General features: G+C 41.3%; 1 protein-coding gene across 1 annotated transcript; it reads left to right on the top strand.

The window, feature by feature from the left end:
* The first annotated feature begins 4,215 nt into the window (after positions 1-4,215).
* CTSC (cathepsin C) lies at positions 4,216-20,906 on the top strand. The gene is made up of 7 exons (XM_056489416.1): positions 4,216-4,431; positions 5,325-5,470; positions 13,676-13,842; positions 14,232-14,387; positions 16,404-16,519; positions 19,006-19,137; positions 19,872-20,906. The coding sequence occupies exons 1-7, from the start codon at positions 4,266-4,268 to the stop codon at positions 20,372-20,374; spliced, it is 1,386 nt and encodes a 461-aa protein (XP_056345391.1). The 5' UTR covers positions 4,216-4,265; the 3' UTR covers positions 20,375-20,906.
* Positions 20,907-21,401: the final 495 nt, after the last annotated feature.

Raw genomic sequence — 21,401 nt, 5'->3', positions numbered from 1 at the left:
TGACAGAAAAAATGTCTTCAGTGGACAAAAGCCAGGCAAACTAACAGAAAGGTGATATTTATATTTCACTTATGGAATCAGATTCAGCTATAATTTCCAACTTTGCAGTGTGCTGTGGAAAGAAAAAAAAAAAAAAAAACAAAACAAAAAACAAACAAACAGATTCTGCTGACATCCTTCTACAATTTGGGTGCTTCCACAGCAATTGCAGTGAACAGAATCTCTTTTACCTACATCCAACTATTCCCAGCTCTGTGGTTCAGCACGATGATCTTCCAGGTGGACCAACACTGATTTGGAGATGTGCTAAAGCCCAGCTTGGTGAATTGATCTGCATTTAAGTCATTCTCCTGTTCTTCTTTCTTTCCCTTTTGTTTTGTGTGGTTTCCATTAAGCTGTATCATTTTCCATCACTATGCTGCACTGCAGACAGGTGTATTACAGTACCTCAGAGGAATGATACTCTCAGTCAGAGAACTGATCAGATCATAGGCTCAGTCTTTGCTTAAAACCCACCCCAATGCTATTTACTATTGCTATAAATATTTTTATTTAGATTTTGGATAGTGGCAGCACTTTAAAAGGCAACAATTTGCCTGCTAGAGCCACTGAAGAAAATAATAAAAAAACCACCAAAAGAAAAGGATGAAATATTTGGTTGTTTCTAAAAAGAAAAAGTGAAGAGAATTAACCATAACTCCTTTTGTTTATTAATAATTCCTGCATCAAAATAAATTATGAATTCCCAATAAAACCTTCAAAACCAACTTCATGAAAAAAGTTATTTCCAGACAGCTGCAAACTTCACTTGCTAATTTAGATCCCCTAGACAAAGTGCTGTACATCAAGCTGTACATACCCATCATGCTCATTCTGTTCACAAAATTAACTCACATAATTGCCAGAAACTGCTTGAATTGTTCTGTAGAGCAAGTGTCTCCTCTTAAAAAGCCCTAAGTTTATAGTTGCAACAAAGGAATACATATTATCTACTTGCCTCCTAGAAGCAGCCAGAAACAGTTTCACTGCGAAGTAAACAGGATGCGTTCAATCATGCACATAGAGTGCTAAATTGGCATAAGCACTCTGAAGTAAAACAAAATGCTCAAATTTTATAGTGGCATAATGACCATGTCTGAATTAATGCTCTGAAAAATAAGTCTTTGACTACAGCTCTTCACTTTCTAAACGCACATCAGTAGGATGCTGCTCTTGCAAAGCCACCTGCAGAACAGCACCTACTGTCTCAGTAACGAGTTTCAGAGCCTACACAGGACCATGCAAACGCTCATATTCTCACACCTTTCCAAAATAAGGAAAGGAAAAGGCAGTCCTCAGTTCTGTTTAGTCTCTGAATTATTTTTAAATTACTCCCAATATACTGTGCTAATAGCTTCATCAGAGGTAGGGATGATGACACACCAATGAAAGTGCAGCTGGGTTTGTAAGGAGAAATCATTTTTTTGTTAGACAGATAGTACTGAAATAAATGAGTAGCTCTTGTGAGCAAGGATCCTTTTTCTTTAATTTTGTTCACTCTAAAATCAGCTTCCTGTGAACCACTCCAGGCATGTAAACTTTGTGTTCTCCCCTGTACAGTCGATGGCTGATTATCATCCAGGTCATGGTTAGCTCCCAGACTGGGGAACTGACTTGACTGAATAACAACCAAGCCTGAGATTTTTGCTCCCAGTATTCTCTTCTACCCATTCATTTCCCACAGCACTTCACTGTACAGTCACATACCACCTCCACTTGTACAGACAGTGATAAGTCAAAGTGGCCAGGATTGCTTCTAGAAATAAAAGGTTTATTTGACATTATTTGCCAAAATTCTGTCCACAAGAATTCAGCATGTGGTGAGTCCATCCTCTCACATGTTGACACTGAAGGAAAATCTGCCATTTTCCCCATGCAATTCCTGCTGATTGCTGTGAGCAAGGAGCCCTGGATCCTTTGCTGAGCTGATTCAACTCTAATCCAGCAGAAAGCTATTCACCTTTTCAAGGAAAGATTTGCATTGCATACTGTTGAGGAGTTCCCACCACCCTGTGACAATTACCTTACAAATAAGACTATCAGGAGGTTAGTAGACCAACCACTCCCCTTGGGGACAATATCACACTGACTTGGTTACTCATTGTCTGAATCTCCTCAGTCTCAGGAGCTTTGTAAAACACTGATAAAACACAGTTTTAGGGAGGTCTTTTAAGTGATAAAATTTTGGCTTCAAGGAAGCAGTAACCAAGTGACAAACAAAGAACAAGTCTGCCACCAAACACAGATGTCCCATCTGATGTGTCTCACACACTAATTTAAGGCTGCATTTCACTGACAAATCCAGGTATGTCCATGTTTTTGAGCCAGGAAGACTTTTTTTCCCATTGAAGTAATCAGTTTAGAATTGCTAATGGAGACAAGGCACAGGGTGAAATATACAGGTGAAATAAGTTACAGCTGAGGAGTAGAACTGGAGTGAACTCAATAGGTCAGACTGAACCATATCTGTCTGGTCACAAGGACCATGGAACAACCTCATTATGTAAAATACATCTCTATTTCTATAATCTATTGTTACTCTAAGGCAATTACAGAGAAACCCATACAGTTTTGTGCAATGACAGCCTGCAGTGGCTACAATTTGAAACTGAAAATTGAGACTCAAAGCACAGCAGAGTGCAGAGGCAGGATCATCCAACCAGTGTCATGGGGATGAGATAGAGATACCACAGACCTTTTCTGCTCCTGCACATGAAACCAGAAGAACAGTAACACAAGCTTTTTTTCCTAAGGTCATTGGGAACTTTTGGGCTGATCTCTGACAATGTGAAGCCAGAAGAAAAAAAGAAGGGAGACAGGATGATATAGTCTCACCTGTTTAGAGAGGTTGGATCAGGAACAGTAAGGTGTATGCACTTGTATGGCATGACCAGCAAGATGTCCAACTTGTATGTCATGTCCAGCTACTCTTGCAAAAAACTAACCTAGAACTATCTTTTTAACACCATAACACTAATGGAAAACAGAATCTTAGTGAATAGAAGCAGCATTTATTTTCTTGTCTGAAACACAGAAGGGATTCTGCTTTTCCAATTAAGTCAGTGCTTTAGAATCCTCAAAATACTGTTTTAAACAAGTGGTTTTATCTCTTTGTTGGATGAGTAAAAGCATCTATTAGCTGGTTGCTCGAAGAATCAGCAGCAAAATGTCAAATTAATCCTTCCCCAAAAGGCTGAGAAGATGACATAAAAAGAAAGTGATGGTGGCAAAATAATAAGTTACTTAAAACAGTTTAAATTTACTGATTCAATTCCTAATATCCTGCTTTAAATCAATACAAAAATAAATTGGGACACTTACAGTTTAAACCTAGTTTAGTTCATGAGTTATTTAAAGCTACACTTCTGAAATCTGTGATGAGCATCTACTTGTAGATTTATACCAGTTTAACAACATTTATTTTAAATTTATCTCCATAGCCAAGCTAGTGCATCATTTTCATAGCCCAAATTTTCATACTATATGCATTTATTGTTCCCCGGAGAAAGGTTATTTTTTATATAACGCTTCTTAAAATGAGGGTATATTTACTCATTAGCAAGTCTTTTAGCCTTCTTGATTGCACATATATCTTTGGGAATGTGAAAGCAGGCACATTTTGCTTGTGGAGAGACAGGAAAAAGAGCCTCTTGCCTGCACACCCAGGGTCTCATGGTCCAGTGGAGACATCTCCATCCCCAACAGAACCCGTGCCCTGCAAACATTCTGCTTCTCGGACACCCAGGACTTTGCAGGCCACCGAGGCTCCCACTTTCAGGGTGGGTTTTCTGGGCTTTTAGTACAGGGGTCTCAGAGGTGCCGCAGGGTTTTGGGGTTACATCCCCAGCAGGGTTCATGCCGCCTGGCCGTGACGCGAGGCTGCTGCGGGAACTCTGAGCCACTTTGTGCTGCTAAACCCATGGCGGGCAGAGGCCTCGTCCTCCAGAGCAGAGACGGGGCCTGCAGGGACAGGGGAACAAGCCCTGCAGGCGGCTGCCCGAGGCTTGGGGCCGGGCAGGACGGTGCCCTTTGGGGAGGTGGGTGGATCTGGGGGAGAGGCTGCCCTTAGTGGGGGAGGCTGCCCTTTGGCGAGCCGCTCCGCAGAAGAGGGCGACCTTGGGGAAGGGCACGGCGCGGGGCGGAGGCGCGGCGGGGCGGGCCCGGCCCGGGGGCGGGGAGGCGGCGGCGGCCGGGCGCGGCGCAGCGGAGCGGCGGCGGGCGCTGCGATGGCGGGCTGGGCGCTGCGGGGCTTGGCGCTGGCGCTGCTGGCGGCGCTGCCCGCCGCCGTGCTGGGCGACACGCCGGCAAACTGCTCCTTCGCCGACCTGCTGGGCGCCTGGGAGCTCCGCGTCTGGCGGGCCGGCGGCCGCCACGGCAACTGCTCGCAGGCGGGTGAGAGCGCGGCGGGCCCGGCCGGCGCCCTCCGTGAGGGGCCGCGGGCGGGCGGGCGAGGGGCGCTCCGGGAGCGGGGCCGCGCCGTGCCCGGAGCCCGGGCCGCACGGGCGGCGGGGAGGCGGCTGCCTGCCTGCTGTGGTTCCGCCTTAGCGTGCGGTTCTGTTTCTCTTTTGTTCGCTCCGATCCGGACTTGGCTAGGCCTCTCCGTGGGCCATGCCGGCTCACTGCCCCTCTCTCACAGGTGCCTTCCTGCGAGGCTGCCGGAGCTGGCTGACAGCATCCAGACAGAGGGAAGTATCACTTCCCTCCGGCGGCTAGTAGTAGTGTAAAATAGGAGTTACTGTTTAATGATCGTATGTCAGCCTCATTTTTAAAAATAGTAGGTGCTTTGCATTTCTCCGTGTCACCTGCTTTTTGATCAAAGGAGACAAGTGGCAGTGCCAGCAGTGGAGGTGAGGTGCGTGGTAGGGTTGGAGCGCTGGTGTGAAGGAGTGTAGGATGAGTGATGCCTCTTCCCACATCTTGTAGAGGAAGAGTTGTCATTGCAGACACAGTGCCTGAGTGACACAGCACCCAGGACCTTTGTAGCTCTAGAGTAAGTTGAGTTTAAATAAGCTGGTGTTTCCCAGCCACAGATGTTCAGTGCTGCTGCTAATAAAACGTGCAGATACTGTCTAGCAGTGGAAAAAATGAGTATGTAGACCCACTAACAGGTAAGTGGTGGTCCTGAAGTGTCACAATGCCCTTTTACAGAAGACTGTATTCAGCTGGTATATTTTAGCATCCTCAGGAATAAAATAGATGTTACAACATTCTTTATACATTTTCTTATATTATTTTTGTCTCTTCCATACAGTGATCATGCCATAATGTTTTTTTCTTTCTTTTAGGGCCTGTGGAGAAAACGGTGGTTATCAATCTTCAGAAGCTAGATGTGGCTCAGGATAGTCTGGGCAACTATGGTTTCTTCACTTTGATTTACAATCAAGGCTTTGAAATTGTGATAAATGACTACAAGTGGTTTGCATTTTTTAAGGTGAGTTAACCTGGTGTGTTCTATACCTCTGGCTGTTGCCAAAATGGTCTGTAGTTGGGCTTCTCTTCAGTCCCTGAGTGCCACAGTGAGTCACTTGATGATCTTTGGCTCTAAGGTTTGCCTGGATTACCAGATAAAGGATTTCTTCTTTTCTTTTTTTGAGAACATAAGGAAATAGTGAGCACTGGTTGGGTAGGGAGCAGAGAGAGGGAAGAGGTATTTCACACTGGCCATTACCTGAAAAAAATCCAGATGCTTATACTTTCTGTTCTGAGCATGATTAAATTGAAGGCCTTTATGAAACTGACTTTCCTGGTAGCCTGGAATTTTATTTTTTTTTTTTGACTCTGTGGACCCAACTCAAATAGCAAATACCATTGGTTTTATCTTTCTTTACAATGTTGTCAAATGCATTGAAACTTTAGAGCCGTCTCTCCTCCTTGATGGAGGATTTCTGGGATCTATAAATTTTATTTCAGAATTCTACTCTAATATCTAAGGAACCTTTCTGCTGCCTCTAATTATTCCTTTAGAGTAATACTGTTCTCTCTAGTCCCTGTTAATGCCTTCAGGTCAAGCTGAAAACAGTGATGGTAGGCAGGGGTTAGACAGGAGAAAAGACTCTTGTTAGGAGCACTCTGCTGCTCTCCTGGTGAGTGGCATGGTGAATCTGAAGGGTGGTTTGAAGTAAGTAATCTCAGCAGGATGGCTTTACTACCTGGGAGACAGATGCTTTGTGTGACAGGGCTTCTCAGCTGGTGAGTGCAGCCCTGACTAGGAGCAATGAATGTTGTTTTGGTTGGTTCAAAAAGCACAATCACAAGATTGTGACACAAACACATGTCTGACTTGAGATGAGTCAATAGTAAACATCCAGGCCTTGTCCAAGTATAAAATTTCTGAACTTTGGCTAGTACTAAGGAGGGTGAAGAAATAATCTTCACTCTGAATTGTCTTTCTGGGAGCCACGGTAGATGGTTTATTTTACAGCAGCTGTTTTAAAGTCAGTGTTTTCAGGTGTTAACAAAGTCAAGTGATCTATTCTTTCAGGTGAGCTGTAATCCTTTCTGGATAGAAATTACATGGAAGGCTCCAGTTTAACTGCAACCTTAGAGCTTCCATCAGTGCTGATTTAGGCTCATGTAAGGGAAAGGACTTTATAGAGTAGCACAACTACTGGGAAAGTTATTTACATGCTCATTGTAAGTTAACCCCAGTAAGCAGCAAAGCACCACTGAGCCATCAGTGCATTAAGGGAGTGAATTGGAAGGATGGAAGCGCAAAAACTTGTAGGCTGAGATAAAGGTACTTTAATAGGTAACACAAAAGCTGTGTGTGTCTGCAAGCAAAGCAAAATGAGGAATTCATTCACTACTTGCCACCAGGATAGCTTGCCACCATAATGAGCAAGTGTTCAGCAATACCCAGGAAAGCAGGTCTTCATCGTGCACAGCTGTTTATGTAAGAAATGCCATGATTCTGAATGTCCCTCTTTTCTCCTTTCCCCAGCTTTTATATCTATGCATGATATTGTTTGGCATGGAATATCTCTCTGGTTAGTTGGGGTCAGCTTTCCCAGCTGTGTTCCCTCCCAGTTTCTTATGCACCCCCAGCCTATTTGTTGTCAGAGCTGTCCGAGGAGCAGATGAGGCATTGGTGCTGTGTTAGCACTGCTGAGCTAAATTAAAACATCCCTGCATGAACAACACTTTTTTCTTCACAAATCTGAAATGTGGCATTATATGCCCCACTATAAATAAAATGAACTGTCAAGGTCTAGTGCACTCTTATAACTGGAATTTTTTTAAATAAGAATGCAATTTTTTAAACAAGACAGGGTCTTGTACTTGAGCAAAAGCAAAGTATGAGTGAGAAACACCTGATTGACATTCGCATCTGGATAAGAAAGATAGTGAAATTATATTGCTGTAATATGCACTCCTCATAGGTTTGGTGATACAGTGAAAACTGCACAGACACTGAGGGGTAATCTAACTGAACAGAATTACTCTGAAACTTCTCAGGCAGGGACACCTCTGTGAGCTCACCTGCAGTAGGAGGACCTGCCTCAAGTGGCAGGGATTGCTGCCTCCATGAGGACAGCAGAGCACTGTATGCTGCAATGTTGGCCAGAAACTCAGTTTTGAGGTGTCATCTCTGATGGAGAATTCAGCAGTTGTTGTTGAACTCATCTGAGCAGAATACAGCAGACTTTGGGCTGATATTCTACACTGAAGTACAGAGTTGCTTTACAATCCAATATGCTGGGCAGTAAAAGAGTTGGTGATTATCAAACAAATTCCTGAATGTGATGAATTTAATCATAGAAACAGTGTGGCCTGCTCTGGGATATAAATGGATCTGTTAATTTCCATCATGAAGACAGCTGAAGGCTGCTTCTGTCCATACCTTGTGAAATACCTCCCCAGAAGATGAACACTAAGTCAAGTGACTCATAAGCACTAATGTCATGTATTGCACTGATTTCATGTATGGCATTGAGTTGCAAAAGTACTCTTAAAACAACATACCAAAACTGTTACAGAATAATTTAAGCTGAAAGGAGCTTCTGATGGTCACCTGATTCATCTTGCTGCTCTAAACAAAGTAAGTCAAATATACATCTGAGCAGTCGCAATACACAATAGCTTGTGTTTTATGGTCATGAATGTGTCTTAGCCCTCTGTAAGCTAATGGATTAATTCTTAGTTTTGAAGTTGGCTTCAGTGTTAAGAAATAGCAAGCTTGTTTGGGTCATTGTTCAGTAATGGGGAATTCATCAGCAAGACGTATTTAAATTAAAGACTTCTTTCCTTAAACACCATAGGGAGGATTAGAGCCCAGTTCAGTTGCCCTCTCTAATATTTTTGCTGCTGTAAAAGAGCAACAGATTACCAAGAAGCAAGTCTATTGCTAAGAATCATGAGGAAATACCACAGCACTTACTAAATGCAGTTTTTGCTGCAGACAACTACTTGCTGTTATTGGGCAACAACATGCAATGTGTCTCTCTGCAAAACTCCCAATTTCACAACAGTCAGTGGGCACTTGAATGGAGGAAGTGGTTCCTTACATGCTGCTTGACCTTGTGACATATTTAACTGTGCATGTCTGTTTACTTTTAATCCAGAAAGCATTGCATTACATATGAAATAGAAATACAACAAGTCAGAGATTGAGCAGAGGGAGGATTTGCCAGGTACAATGAGCAGCAGTATTTAAGCCAATACAATACTTTGTGAGTTTCAGGCAAAGAAGTGCCACTTCTGCTAATTGAACCTGCAGTGTATTTTTTCCTAGTGTTAAAGAATTAAGCTGTTAATTACTGACAGGAATGCTGTGGTCTTGTCTAAGTGGTGGCTTTATCAGGGCTACTGTACTGTGTAGATATGGACACAGCCTGTTTGGCTATGCATGTTTCAATGAGTTTTTAATAGCTTTTTGTTCCTGTGGCTTACTAAACAGACACCTACTGAAGTATTTGTAGAGTTTCATTGCCTTTACATGGTACTTGTTCTTTCACTTGAGGCCTGTGGGGAAATAACTTTATACATCAGAGGAGTGGATTAGATGAGCTTATCAATTTTATTTTGTCCTCAGTTTACTTTAGTATCTGAATTAAAGATGCTCTAACAGTGGTTTTTTCTAACTATTGTTGTACATAGAATTAAAGTTTTCCAAATTAAATGCAGCATCCTACTGCATTCTTGCATTCTGCTTCTAGCACAAAATAACTTATTTAATGTGTGCTTCTGAAACATCCCTGTATGAACTTGGATGTGAAGTTAGTGTACTTGGCAGAAGCTTGATCACATGCTTCTGCTGGATGATACAAGGATTCTTTAGGGTTATGCAATATATAAAGCTTTAAAGATTTTTTTTTTTTTTTACCCCAAGGAATGGCAAAAGAAGTAGGAGCAGCATAACATAAAAAGCTAGAGTAAGGCTGAAAGAAAAGTTGAGGAAACTTGTTTCAATTACTTGATGTCTTTGAGGTATTTATTTATTGTTAAGACTACTACTTTGCAATGAGACAGTCTCATGAGTTTCTCACTGTTTGTCCCTTAAGCGAAGTGATTCTACATCTGACTCCTGAGATGTTCTTTAGCAAATACCAGAAGTCTGGCACTTTTTCATATTGAAACGTTACACTACTTCAGCAAAAAAAAGAGATAGATTTTAGAATACTTCACCACTCAAGTTACTAATCTTTTCCAAACTGACTTGGTGACATCTTTGTCATATCTTTTTCTCTCTTCCCCAATGCTCCCAAATTTGGTTAAAATCAAGGACTGCTGTTCTGAAACAAGTAGCCTAGATAAGTAACAGCAGTTAATGTTTATGTTTTCAGGATACGGAAAAAAACCTCCATTTTATTTCATGCTGCTAAAGTAGAAGTGCTAGAGTTGCTAATGTTATTTAATCATCCTGCAAATTGATTGAAAGTCAGCTTTTAACCTGTCTACTTTGGGATTGCTTAACTGGCAGTAAGCAACTGCTGCTTTCCTAAAGTGTAAATCTGAAAGCACAAAACTCAGAATTGCAGAATGTTTCCTAGAGTAGAGAAAATCCACCTGGAGTTGATATTTGCTTGCATTTTGCATTGGGTAGCAAGATGCAGTAGTTTGTTCTGGTAACACCATCTACTGTATCTTTGTGTAGTAGGGTATCTGCAAGTCTGCAGCTCTGTTCTCATTCAATGTGTAAAATGCATAGGTACACTTGTAAATTTGAGAGATAAGGCTTTCCTCTAGGTTTAATGTGTAGGGTAGTCCTACCTCTTGGAATTCAAGTTGGCTTATTGCCCAGGCATTGCTTAAGTTGAGAACATTAGATTTTAAAGAGGTTAGGATGGCTGCCTCTCTTTGTGACACTGCTGAATTCCTGTTAAAATGCTATGACTAATAAGGTCTCCATCCTTTCTTGCTTTCCTCTTGCTGAGATTAAAGATTTTTAAAAAGCTTTAAGCAATTATGGTTTTTACTAGGACTAGAGTTGAACATGCAGTTAGATTATGTCATGATGACCAGCACAGGAAAGAATTTATTAAAAGTGTACTTCACTGAAAAGCTTACCTGGTTTCAGATACCTAACAGCAAGCTTTGAATTTAGCTATGTGAAGTCTTTTAAGATTAATGTTGGCATAGCTTGGCTAAATTTTGGCACTAGGCAAAACCATGTGAGTTTTCAGGATTGAGAAAAATATGCATTTGAAATAGAATTAAATTTTACTGTTTTCAAAGCTCAGAATTGGAGCTATGAGTATAGTTTGGGTGCCTTTCTAAAGGTGTTATCCTAGATTGGTCAGGTCACTGGATGGAATTAATGCTGCAGGTGTGAGCATTGGCTGATGAAATTATCATGTGCCACAGCTGCAGTGGTCTTAACTTAAAAATGAAAACCATCTTTAAAGTCTGCAGAGAAATGTGTGCAAGCAGTTGTCCAGCAGTTGCTGGTGATCACAGCTGTATGGCTGTTATCCTCCATGAAGGATGCTGTTCTGGGGTGGGCTCTGGATGTTTTGGGTACTGTGCTGGCAGCTTCTGTTGTCTGACATTGTAATTCACATCCACCTGAGTCAGCTGTTGCTTGTGCAATGGTGCCATATCCCTGCCATATGACTGGCTGTTAGTTGGGCAGATGTACTCATAGCTGGTCCTCTAAAGCTGGTACAGTCAAATTTCCTAGATCTCTTCTGTTAGTCCTTCACTAGTAGAAATAAGAAATGCTGCATTTCTTAGCAAAGCTGTTTTAGCAATGAATTTATGGTGTACCTTCTGGTAAGCAGTTTGTCTGCTGCTTCTCTGCATCAGTGGCTCTCAATTAAAAGTCACAGGGGAGGAAAGCAAATTGTGACCTTATGTAAGTATATTTTAATTTCCTAGATACATTAGTTTTTGGAGTAGAAATTCCCTTTATCCAAATATTACTCATGTGTTATAGTCTCAAAGTCTGCATGTCCACTTTTCAAAGTTATTTCAGTAGTAGCTTAGTCTGGCACTCTACACAAAGGTAGCTACAGAGGACTTGAATTGTCTAATTTTAGGCCTCTATGCAGACTGTCTGAAATTGGCTTTTTTGTCTTTTTTATAATGAAGCATTGCTACTGTCTGTCCCTTCACCTCCTTTCTAGTTTTGTTGATACATGTGAACTGAAAGAAATTGCAAGAAATTTGCTATGTTCACTTTTCCAAAAGATAAGTTACACAGATGGTGTGAATGCTATTTTGGTTATCTCTTTATGTCTTTAAAAAAGCAATTAATTTTATATCTGGAAAGGGAGAGAGATTTCTAGGAGAAAAATATATTTTTGGTTGTTTTAATTTTCTAGTTAGCAGATAACTCATTGCCTTTTTTTTTTTTCCCCATGAAGATAAGCCCCAAATCTGTGTTGCTTTTTTTAATTCAGAGTAACACTATGCAAGGCAGGATTGTTGCAGGAAGCAGGCCTGCTCCTCTGATAATCTTCAGGTATTCAGATTGAAAGCCTATGCTTATTGAGAGTGGCTGTACTGTTTTAATCTGTGGCAGCTTTTAGATAGGAAGGACCAGGTGTTAATTTCTACAGTCAGAAAAGTGATCTCACAGTAAATTAGTTGTAAAGTCACTACCTTTTGCTTTTGGAAGTGTCTGGATTTCTAGTTCTGCTGTTGTGAAGAGGGTATTTCTCAAAAGTCATTTCTGGACCTTGCCCTTGGTATTTAGCCAAGTGTGGTTATTTCCCACATTGCACAATCTTGTACAGTAAGAAAGGAAGAATAGAACAAGGCAATAGCTCAGCCTTCTAGTGCCCTCACACTGCTCCAGCCAGCAAACACACTTGCTGGGTGTAGATGTTGCCTTTGGGGACAAAGCAAATTCCCATTGTTCCAAAACTGTCACAGGATTAATTTTATCCCACTGATAAATAAACCTAATTATTTCACTGTAAGTTCTCCTTCAGATTTCTCACAAAACCTCAACATAGTCACAAACCACCTAGTCTCTTTAATTAATCTTTTCCATCTTGTGTTATTTCCATCACTGTAAGTCATCACCTTCTTCAGTAAAGAAATTGAGCAAACATTTTGTTGAAACATAGTTACAGAATCCCTCTACAATTGTACATGTGCAGCTCAAATAGGATGAGATTTAATGAAGTCTTCTTGGACTAGGAAACTTGAATTCTGCATAAGTGATATTTTTGTTTGTGATTAGAAGAGTAAAGTTAAAACTTTTGTTGCATGGGGTTTTCAGATGCCTTTGTAGTGTAACACAAAACACTACAACATTACACAAAACACTTTAACCTTAAGAGATGAGTAATGAGTAAAGAGCCACACAAACGCTCACAGTTAGACATTCTGTTGTCAGAGATTTGCTAATCCAGAAAATTTATGTGCCTGGACAAAGTGTTAGTGGTACCTGTTGTATGAAGACACATTTTCCTGAATATATTAAATTATTGCTCCTCTTCAGCAGTAAAATGCACATATGTGTGGCTGAACAAGGAATTATTAGGACTGAGGACTTGAGGCTTTAGTAGCAGTCTCTGCTGCCAACTTTAAATGAGTTGTTGTCATTAAGCTTTGACCATCCCATCAAATGATGATGGAATCATCATTTCTTAGTCTCATTTTGATAGCTCCTGTGAAATTGTTTCTTGATACTTAGCCATCACAGCTCAAACCTAAAAAAGTGGCTGGAGGTTTCATCTTTGCTTTTGACTTGCGAAATGATGCATAAATAGTACATACATTTTAAAACAGAAATAGTACATGTCTTCCTGTGAGATTGCTGGATGACAAACTTGCCATTCTCCCTGTGTTGAGTCTCAGTTTCTCAAACTTCTGTGGCAATGCAGAATTAGCTTGACTGGTCACATATTTGGCATAAGAAATCTCAGGGCCTTGAAGAAAAGGTTGAATACTAAGAGGTCTTTTATGTCTTGCTGAGAAAGGAATTGTTGAACCCAAATGATTAGCACAGGTTAGTTGATACTGATATGAATGCATACTTTGTTGCTAAAAGTGCAAACCACAACCCAGATGTCTTTTGCAGCTTTTTGGTAAGTAGCAGTTTCTTTCATCTTCTTTACCTCTGGAGCGTGTTTGGCTGCTTCCTATGAAACACGGGCAGGAAGAAGCGGCTGTGAGTGGGTGGGGAACTATGGCTATGCTAACAAATGCATCTGCTCAACACAAGCATAACTTCTTCACATTACAGTACAAAAAGGAAGGCCAGAATGTAACCAGCTACTGTAATGAGACCCTACCAGGATGGGTGCATGATGTACTTGGCCACAACTGGGCTTGTTTCACAGGACACAAGATTTCCTCATCTCCATCCAATGTTCACATCAATGAGCTACCTCTCCAGAAGCTCGGGGGAAGGTAAGCAACAGATAAGTGATCTTTTCCTGGAATAAAATGTTTTATAACAGTGCTTGAGGTTTTAGCTAAAATTGTAAGAACCAATTCCTGTACTGAGGGCAAAATTAATGCCGGTGATAATGTTGGAAATAAACCTGAATGCACAAGAACATCACAGTTGCTCCTTCAGTCTGTAGTGAAGCCCTGTTATCAAACTGGGATGTATAAGGAAGACAGTTGTATCTAGTCTGTCTCAAGTTTTAGAAACCTTGCCTTGATCCAATAATTCCTTGTTTCTTTCTAGTACCTACCAGAAGACACTTCCAGAGTTACATGTTGAGTTTAGAGAACACCTTTTTTTTCAATCCCAATCCTTTCTTACTGTTTTACTTGGTTCCCTTTGTTTGCAGACTCTCCCAGAGACGTTATGTGCACAACTTCGACTTTGTAAATGCTATCAATGCTCACCAGAAGTCATGGAGAGCAACGAGATACGAGGAGTATGAGAATTTTGCCCTGGAAGAGCTAACTAAAAGAGCTGGGGGTCTCTATTCCAGAGCTTCAAGGTAATAAGACATCTTGTTCTGCAACAAACCTCACTACTGCCAAGAGCCTGCTTGTATTTGTCCTGGCTTTTAGCTATGTTTAGTTCAGATGTTCAATCAAGTTTCAAGGCCTTCCAGCTCATGTTCATGGGGTGCAAACATATTTTTCATTTGAATTATTATTCTGAGCATCTGTTGTCTCAAGCAGTTGGGACAAATAGAGTTACCTACCCTTTAGTCTTGCCCAGTAACTCGCTGCTGAACTCATATGTGCAGAGAGAAGGTGGGGACAGTCTCAGTTATCATCTCACTGTCCTGTATGCTCATCAGCTGCTTGCCATGGTTAGGAGTTTCTGCTTGTGCTTCATCTTGGTTCTGCTAGTTCATAATTGCAATTGCAAACCTGTGAACTGCTCTCTGCTCTTCAACATGAATATCAAAGACTTCCGAGGGAATTCCCTAGTTATTTTGATAATTTGCCACGCCTGCAACAAGATTCCTCTAGCAGGAGTAGAGTATCTCAGTGAAGAAGCATGAAAGTAGCTCTGAGAATGCCTTCAGGGTCTTGCAGATCACTTAGCTGAGAGTGGTAATGGAGATGGGTATATAATCCTCTACAAAATTTGAGAACTAGAGTTTTTTGATCTAAAGAGTCCCTTCTTTATAGCTATCTTACCTTCTTTATAGCTCTGCTTTTTCACCACTTGATATTTCTGTGAGTAGAAATGCTACTTACTTTTCCAAACTGTGGCAATTGTATGTTTGTTGAAGAGGGTTCTATCATAGAATAAAAATGCTGATTTGGATGGCAATATCGTGCAGATTATGGTTTCATTGTATAGATAGAAGTCACCTTGTAGATGATCTTAAATACAGTAGCCTATTTGGAAGCTCTCTTCCACCCATACAGTACCATGACAGTATTTGGTTGGCCCTCTCCTGCTTTCGAAACAGACTCCAGTGTCTGGTGTTTGTGAGTGGCAAGCATCAGGTTCTGGGAAAGTTGAATTCAAGAAGCTCTTGTGTTGCTGATATAATCACTTGGCTGCAGGTGGTAGGTGAGGACAGGTAACATTCAGTATTTCTTCAAAAGTCACAGTAAAAACTTGCTCCAGAGCGGTCTCCAGGGCAAGTGGGGCTGCAGTTAGTGAATTATAGGTGTAAGCCGTGCCCGTGCCTGAAGTGAAACTGCAATTGCTGTCAGTGCATGCTGCCAAGGCAAGATGGTTTCTGCGGTCTGATATTCTAGATACTTTGTGATTGCAGTAAAATAACTGTTGCAGAACTGCATTGCTACAGTCTGAGAGCTACCTCAGCACTTCAGATTGGTGCAAAAGTACTTGGCCTCAGCAGCTTGTGATGTTAAGGAAACTCCCCCCTCTGGCCGCCCCGGAGCTGCTCTGGCACTCACCCACGCACCACCTGGCTGGGACCCAGGCCTCTTCGTAGCCACACCCACACAGTCACGCAGGGGTTCCTTACCTGCTCCACCCCAGGGGTCCCACAGCAGAGGCTCAGACATCCAGACCCCTAAAATAATTTAATGTTGCATAATAACTAAATAATAAAACACCACTTCGAGCTGGGTCACTCGGAGGAGGGATCCTAAACGAAGGACCCCTTGGGCTTTTATATCCCCAGCCTTAGTAGTGGGAAAGTCTGGGGTCCTCTCTGCACATCTGTCATCTGGCTCGGCCATAGGTCCCTCCTCCCTTTGTTGTACAAAAGGATTTTGCCACCCAGAGCTCACTTTAAAGCTCACACTGCAACTTGCAGATTGAGCTACCTCCATTGAATGTATTCCTCAACAGTGTTAATAGAATAATTCCCTCAGGGAGCAATTTGAGTAGGTCTTGAATCCTGCTCGAGCTTATCTCTTTATATTAACACTCACTCAGTTTAGATGGAAACTATTTTAAATTGCATAGTGTGAAGCAAGTTCAACTACTAGAAGCCAAAGATGAAAACTGAGTGTTACGTAATTGTTTCCTTGCCTAGAGTGTGATACATTTCTCAAAAGCATTTTCTCCTCTTTAGACCAAAGCCTGCACCTCTGACACCTGAGTTACTCAAGAAAGTTTCAAGTTTGCCAGAATCCTGGGACTGGAGGAATGTGAATGGTGTCAATTATGTCAGCCCTGTTCGGAATCAAGGTAAAAATGAATAAATAAAATCTCTGAATTCGGTGTTCTAGAGCTCCTTTGATGTAGTTTGTAATTTGCTGCTAACCAGAAGGTTTAGCCTAGAGTCTGGCAGCTGACAGATTGCACCTTTACTGTGAATAACCTGTGGAAACTGGGTGGAGTCCTGGTTAACAATGCTGTACTGAAATAGGTGGTGATACTGGCTTGTTCAGACAGCACTGACTTGCTGGAGTGAAAGCCAATTGCCACAGTACCCTGCATAAACACAGCTGCCAGGTTTTGTCCAGACAATCTTAGCCATGGTTTTCTGCATGCTGACTGAACTCATGTACATTTAATTTTTTATTTTTTTTTTCCCTGATTTCTTTTGATGGCAAATTATCATGTAGCTTTAATGAATAAACCCATGAAAATTGTTCATTCTGCCACCAAATCTTATCACCCTGATAAATTCAGGTGTTACTTAATAGACTAGTTGTAAGAGGAGATATTAGTCAGTATGAAAATTGCAGACAATGATAAATTTAAAATCCTGGTAAGAACCTAAAAGGATACCATGCTCATATGTGTTGATTCTGTAGGGAGTGTTTATAGCACTGTGATGTGAGATTCTTGAATTAGATGTTTATATCATGGAAGCTAGGAGTGACCTCCATTAATGTGTCCCTTCCCTGTGACACCATTTGCAGATAAATTTGCATCAATTGGTAGCTATCTGGTGGCAGCTTTTGGGGGAACGAAACATAACATTAGCATGGTGGGGAAGGGATGACTTAAATCACCAATCACTCATTTATGGCTTAGTTATTCTGACAAGTTCTGCCAGCTGTACTGCTGATAGCAGAAGCAGCATAGGAAGGCTTGTGGAATTTCTAGCTATGTGGAAGCACTAGAAGATGGCAACAGGAAATTATATGGTCCTCTGTAGGTGTGAGTCCTGTGCTTTCTCCTGGTGTGAACTATGAATGTCCTAAGGGCTCTTTTATCTTCCAAACAATTGAACACTCAGTTCCAGACTTAGCCTTTCTCTCTTTTGTTGCTTCAAAGTTTCTCTAAATGAGAATAAGCCTGTTGTTTCCAATAAAAGAGCTTCCTACACTTTTTATGTAATCTCAGGGTCCATGCTGAGTATGTTAAATGTCTGTGGAATATACATTCTGCTCCGTCAAATTAGAATTTTAGCTTTCAGGCTTAAAAAAAACACAAACAAAACCTACGAAAGAGGTCATTCTATGGACTTTAGAAATACCACTGTGGTAACAGGAAAGAAATTTAGCAGCCAATCCAGCAGACTTCAGACCAAAATGGTTGTGTGAATTGTATTTTTCACGTTTTTGCATACATAATACAACAAAATGTTCTGCAGTGTGGCCCATCTCAGTTGCTGCGACTGTACAGTGAGTGGGAGGCATCTTTCACTGCTTTACTTTGCCCTGCTGGGAAAAGTGTTCCTGTTCAGGATGATTTTGTCCCTTTTCTTCAGAGATGCATCTAACTGAGTGAAGGTGCAATTTCTTGAAGTGTTGCTGCTGTAATAGCTCTGCTTTTATACACCTACACAGTTCAAGAGAAAATATTTTGTTTTGTTCCTCAAGACTCCCTCCTTTCCATAGCTCTACAATATTTGGTTTTACCACTGTCAGGAAACAAAAGGAAATCAGGCACCTTGATGACAATCAGTAGACAAAAATAGGACCTCATCCAAGTAATTGCTCTTCCTGTGAGGCTTGTCATTCCATTTCCAAAGGCTTTTAATGAGTGAAAGGAAGGTCCTAGAGAGTGAAGAGGCCTAAAGCTAGAAGCTATACTAAATTTTGATGCAACAGTAAGGAGACTTAACTCTGCCAGGAAGCAGAAAGGAAATTAAGGTGCCTCTGAAAAGCCAGTGTACAATTGCATGCCCATGGGAAGCCAGGGGAGTGAGGATGAAATCCACTGTATCAAACATGTTATTATGCCACTGTTCTCTTAAAAGTCAGTTATTTTAGGGGTAGCTAAAATAGTAGTAGAGGTGGAATATTTTTTCGACTGGAAATTACAGGACCAAATCCATTGGTAGGTTGAAATCAGAGCAATATTGTCAGCATTCACTTCAAACAGTTCATTGCCCCTTAGCATATGTGCTGCATAAAGGGTAGATAGAGCCTTCTCAGCCCAGCTAATGTGGTCCCTGAAGGTTCATCATGAAGGAATAGGGTAATTGGATAGTTCTTAAATGCTACTGCTGAGAAACACTGGAGCAGTAGTTTGCCTCTTATTCTTGAATAAGCTCAGTGTTCCCTGAGAAGTTGTTAGAAGTGGGTTTTGAAGTGCATGCATAAAAGCTAAATGAAGATTTAAAGTTTTTGCGCTACTGGTGTTCAAGTTTTAATAACTGTCTGGTAGGCTTTAACTCTTTTCAGTGAACTTTAGGAATAGATGTATCTGATGGCAGGTGACTAGCTTTGTTTATGTTACTGACTGCTCCTTGTGGTTCCTTTTTCTCCCCTTCCCAGGCTCATGTGGCAGCTGTTATGCGTTTTCCTCCATGGGCATGCTGGAAGCAAGGATACGTATCCTCACAAACAACACTCAGAAACCGGTCTTCAGTCCCCAGCAGGTTGTGTCTTGCAGCCAGTATTCTCAGGGTAAGGATGCTGGTGTATATAAAGACACCTTTCAAGTAATGATAATGCTGCAGAAGGAGACTAGTTTGAAAATTTCCATCCCTTCCCCATCACAGACGAGTTACTTTCATCATAAAATATTTGGCAGGCTATACTTCAGTATACTCTAATACTTTATTTGAAACTAAAAAATAACAAAAACAGAGTTGTCAGCCCACCTCACTGCAGCAATGGCATTGAACAAGAAGTCACCCTTGTGCTCAGGATGTTTCTGGAATTTCCATCTACCTGTAGATGGGAAATACCTAAGGAGTAGGGCTCAAAATGTAGCTGATTACAATGCTTACCTAGAAAGAATGGAACTAAGTGTTCTCCCAATGGCATATTCAGAGAGAGGGAGAGATGAGCAAAAGCAATGACTAAAGCTTCCTAGAGGACTCTATCCTTGTTAGGACAGATCCTTGTACTGCATATAACTAGCTGTTCTTTCTGACAGGGATTCTCAGGAGCAATTGGATGATAAAGGATCCAAGTATTAGTGTTCCAAATATAGTTCCCACAGATGTGAATTTTGCCTTGTGTGTTTCAGAAAGCTGACTAGCTAACTGAAGTATTAGAATGATCTGGGTCACTGAAATGTGTTCAATACTGTATCTGAAAGTATTATGAAAAATTTAAGTGGGAGAGTCTCCCACCTCAAATAATAGAATTTCCAAGGGAAGAAGCACTTTTTTTCTTTCCTTTCTTTTGTTCAGGTTGTGATGGTGGTTTCCCATATCTCATTGGTGGAAAGTATGTGCAAGACTTTGGTGTGGTGGAAGAGGACTGCTTCCCTTACACAGCCCAGGACTCTCCGTGCCTTTTCAAGCGCAGCTGTTACCACTACTACGCCTCTGAGTACCACTATGTTGGTGGGTTCTATGGAGGCTGCAATGAAGCCCTGATGAAACTTGAGCTTGTTCTGCACGGCCCACTGACTGTTGCCTTTGAGGTTTATAATGATTTCATGCTTTATAAAGAGGGGATCTACCATCACACCGGGCTGCGGGATAATTTAAATCCTTTTGAATTGACCAATCATGCAGTCTTACTGGTGGGCTATGGTAAAGACCCAAAAAGTGGTGAGAAATTCTGGATTGTGAAGAACAGCTGGGGCACCTCATGGGGAGAAGATGGCTACTTCAGAATCCGCCGTGGCACTGATGAATGTGCAATTGAAAGCATTGCAGTGGCTGCAACTCCTATTCCAAAGCTATAATGTAAAGGTCTTCATCCAGTGCCTTGTCCTGAGCATAAGAACATACTGATGGTTGAAGATTCTGGTTAAAATCTGTCCCCTAGCTTAAAAAGAAAGCTTTAAGGAATTTTTCCACAATGGAGCAGTTTCCATATGTGAGAAATTGAACACTGTTAATTCTTCTCTGTGCACTGGAGGCTTCCTCTCAAGTCTGACAGTAGATCACCCAGAAGGGCTGTTTTGGTAATAGTGGTGATTAGTTACTCATCATGGGATGTACCTTCAGTTACCAGTTACATTTTTTTCCATGGGCAATCTTGACCTTCAGATCTCAGAGGGAAGTGTCTGCTATGATAATCTGTAACTGCTTTGAAGGGACACTGTAGTGCCTTACTTCTCAGAAATCAGGAAGTCACTGCAATTTGGAACATAAGTGTGTATTCGGGAGGGAATGAGCAATTACACTGATGAAAATAAAATTCTAAAGCTCTAAGTGTCCTGCAAAAACTGCTTGTCAAATTCTTATGACAATAAAAATCAAGTTTAAGTTTCAGGCTGTTACTAAATGTTCTAGTTCTGGATTTTATTGCTATGCTTCACAATTGGTCATTTCAGAGTTCAGTAAAAAATACCCCAATCCTATAGGAGTTTGTATTTGTGGAAGAAGTTAGTTCTTTTGGTGACCTGTTTATGAATTTTGAGCTTCCTGTCAAGAACTTCTTACTTCAGCAGAATGTAAACTAGTGGGAAAGAAGGATGAGAGGGCAGAAGAGCTAGTAATCTTGCATCTGAAGCTGAGATTATCACAGCAGCATCCAGCAAGTTGCCGAAAAGTCCAGTAGTCCTTCCTGTGGATGTAGGACAGTTCATTGAGTAAATTTACTAATTCCCCAGTAAGCCTGCTTAAATCCTTTCTGTTAATCTGTTGCCCTAATTCTTACAAATATACAAGGTAGAAACAGAGTTGAGAGGAGGGATCAATCACAGCACTTAGAATTAACTGTTTCTCAGCTGTAACACAGTACTTTGTTAGCATAGCACTGGTCTT

Source organism: Oenanthe melanoleuca, chromosome 1 (assembly GCF_029582105.1).
Source record: "Oenanthe melanoleuca isolate GR-GAL-2019-014 chromosome 1, OMel1.0, whole genome shotgun sequence".
NCBI classification, from domain to species: domain Eukaryota; kingdom Metazoa; phylum Chordata; class Aves; order Passeriformes; family Muscicapidae; genus Oenanthe; species Oenanthe melanoleuca.
Note: the sequence above shows the minus strand (reverse complement) of the source record. Positions and strands in the feature narration are given on the sequence as shown.

What these genes read in the sequence shown, in the direction of transcription:
- CTSC (XM_056489416.1), top strand. Translation starts at nt 4,266, where the DNA reads ATGGCGGGCTGGGCGCTGCGGGGCTTGGCGCTGGCGCTGCTGGCGGCG. An exon ending in CGGCAACTGCTCGCAGGCGG is followed by an intron (nt 4,432 to 5,324) that starts GTGAGAGCGCGG and finishes TCTTTCTTTTAG; the next exon opens with GGCCTGTGGAGAAAACGGTG. An exon ending in CTCCAGAAGCTCGGGGGAAG is followed by an intron (nt 13,843 to 14,231) that starts GTAAGCAACAGA and finishes CTTTGTTTGCAG; the next exon opens with ACTCTCCCAGAGACGTTATG.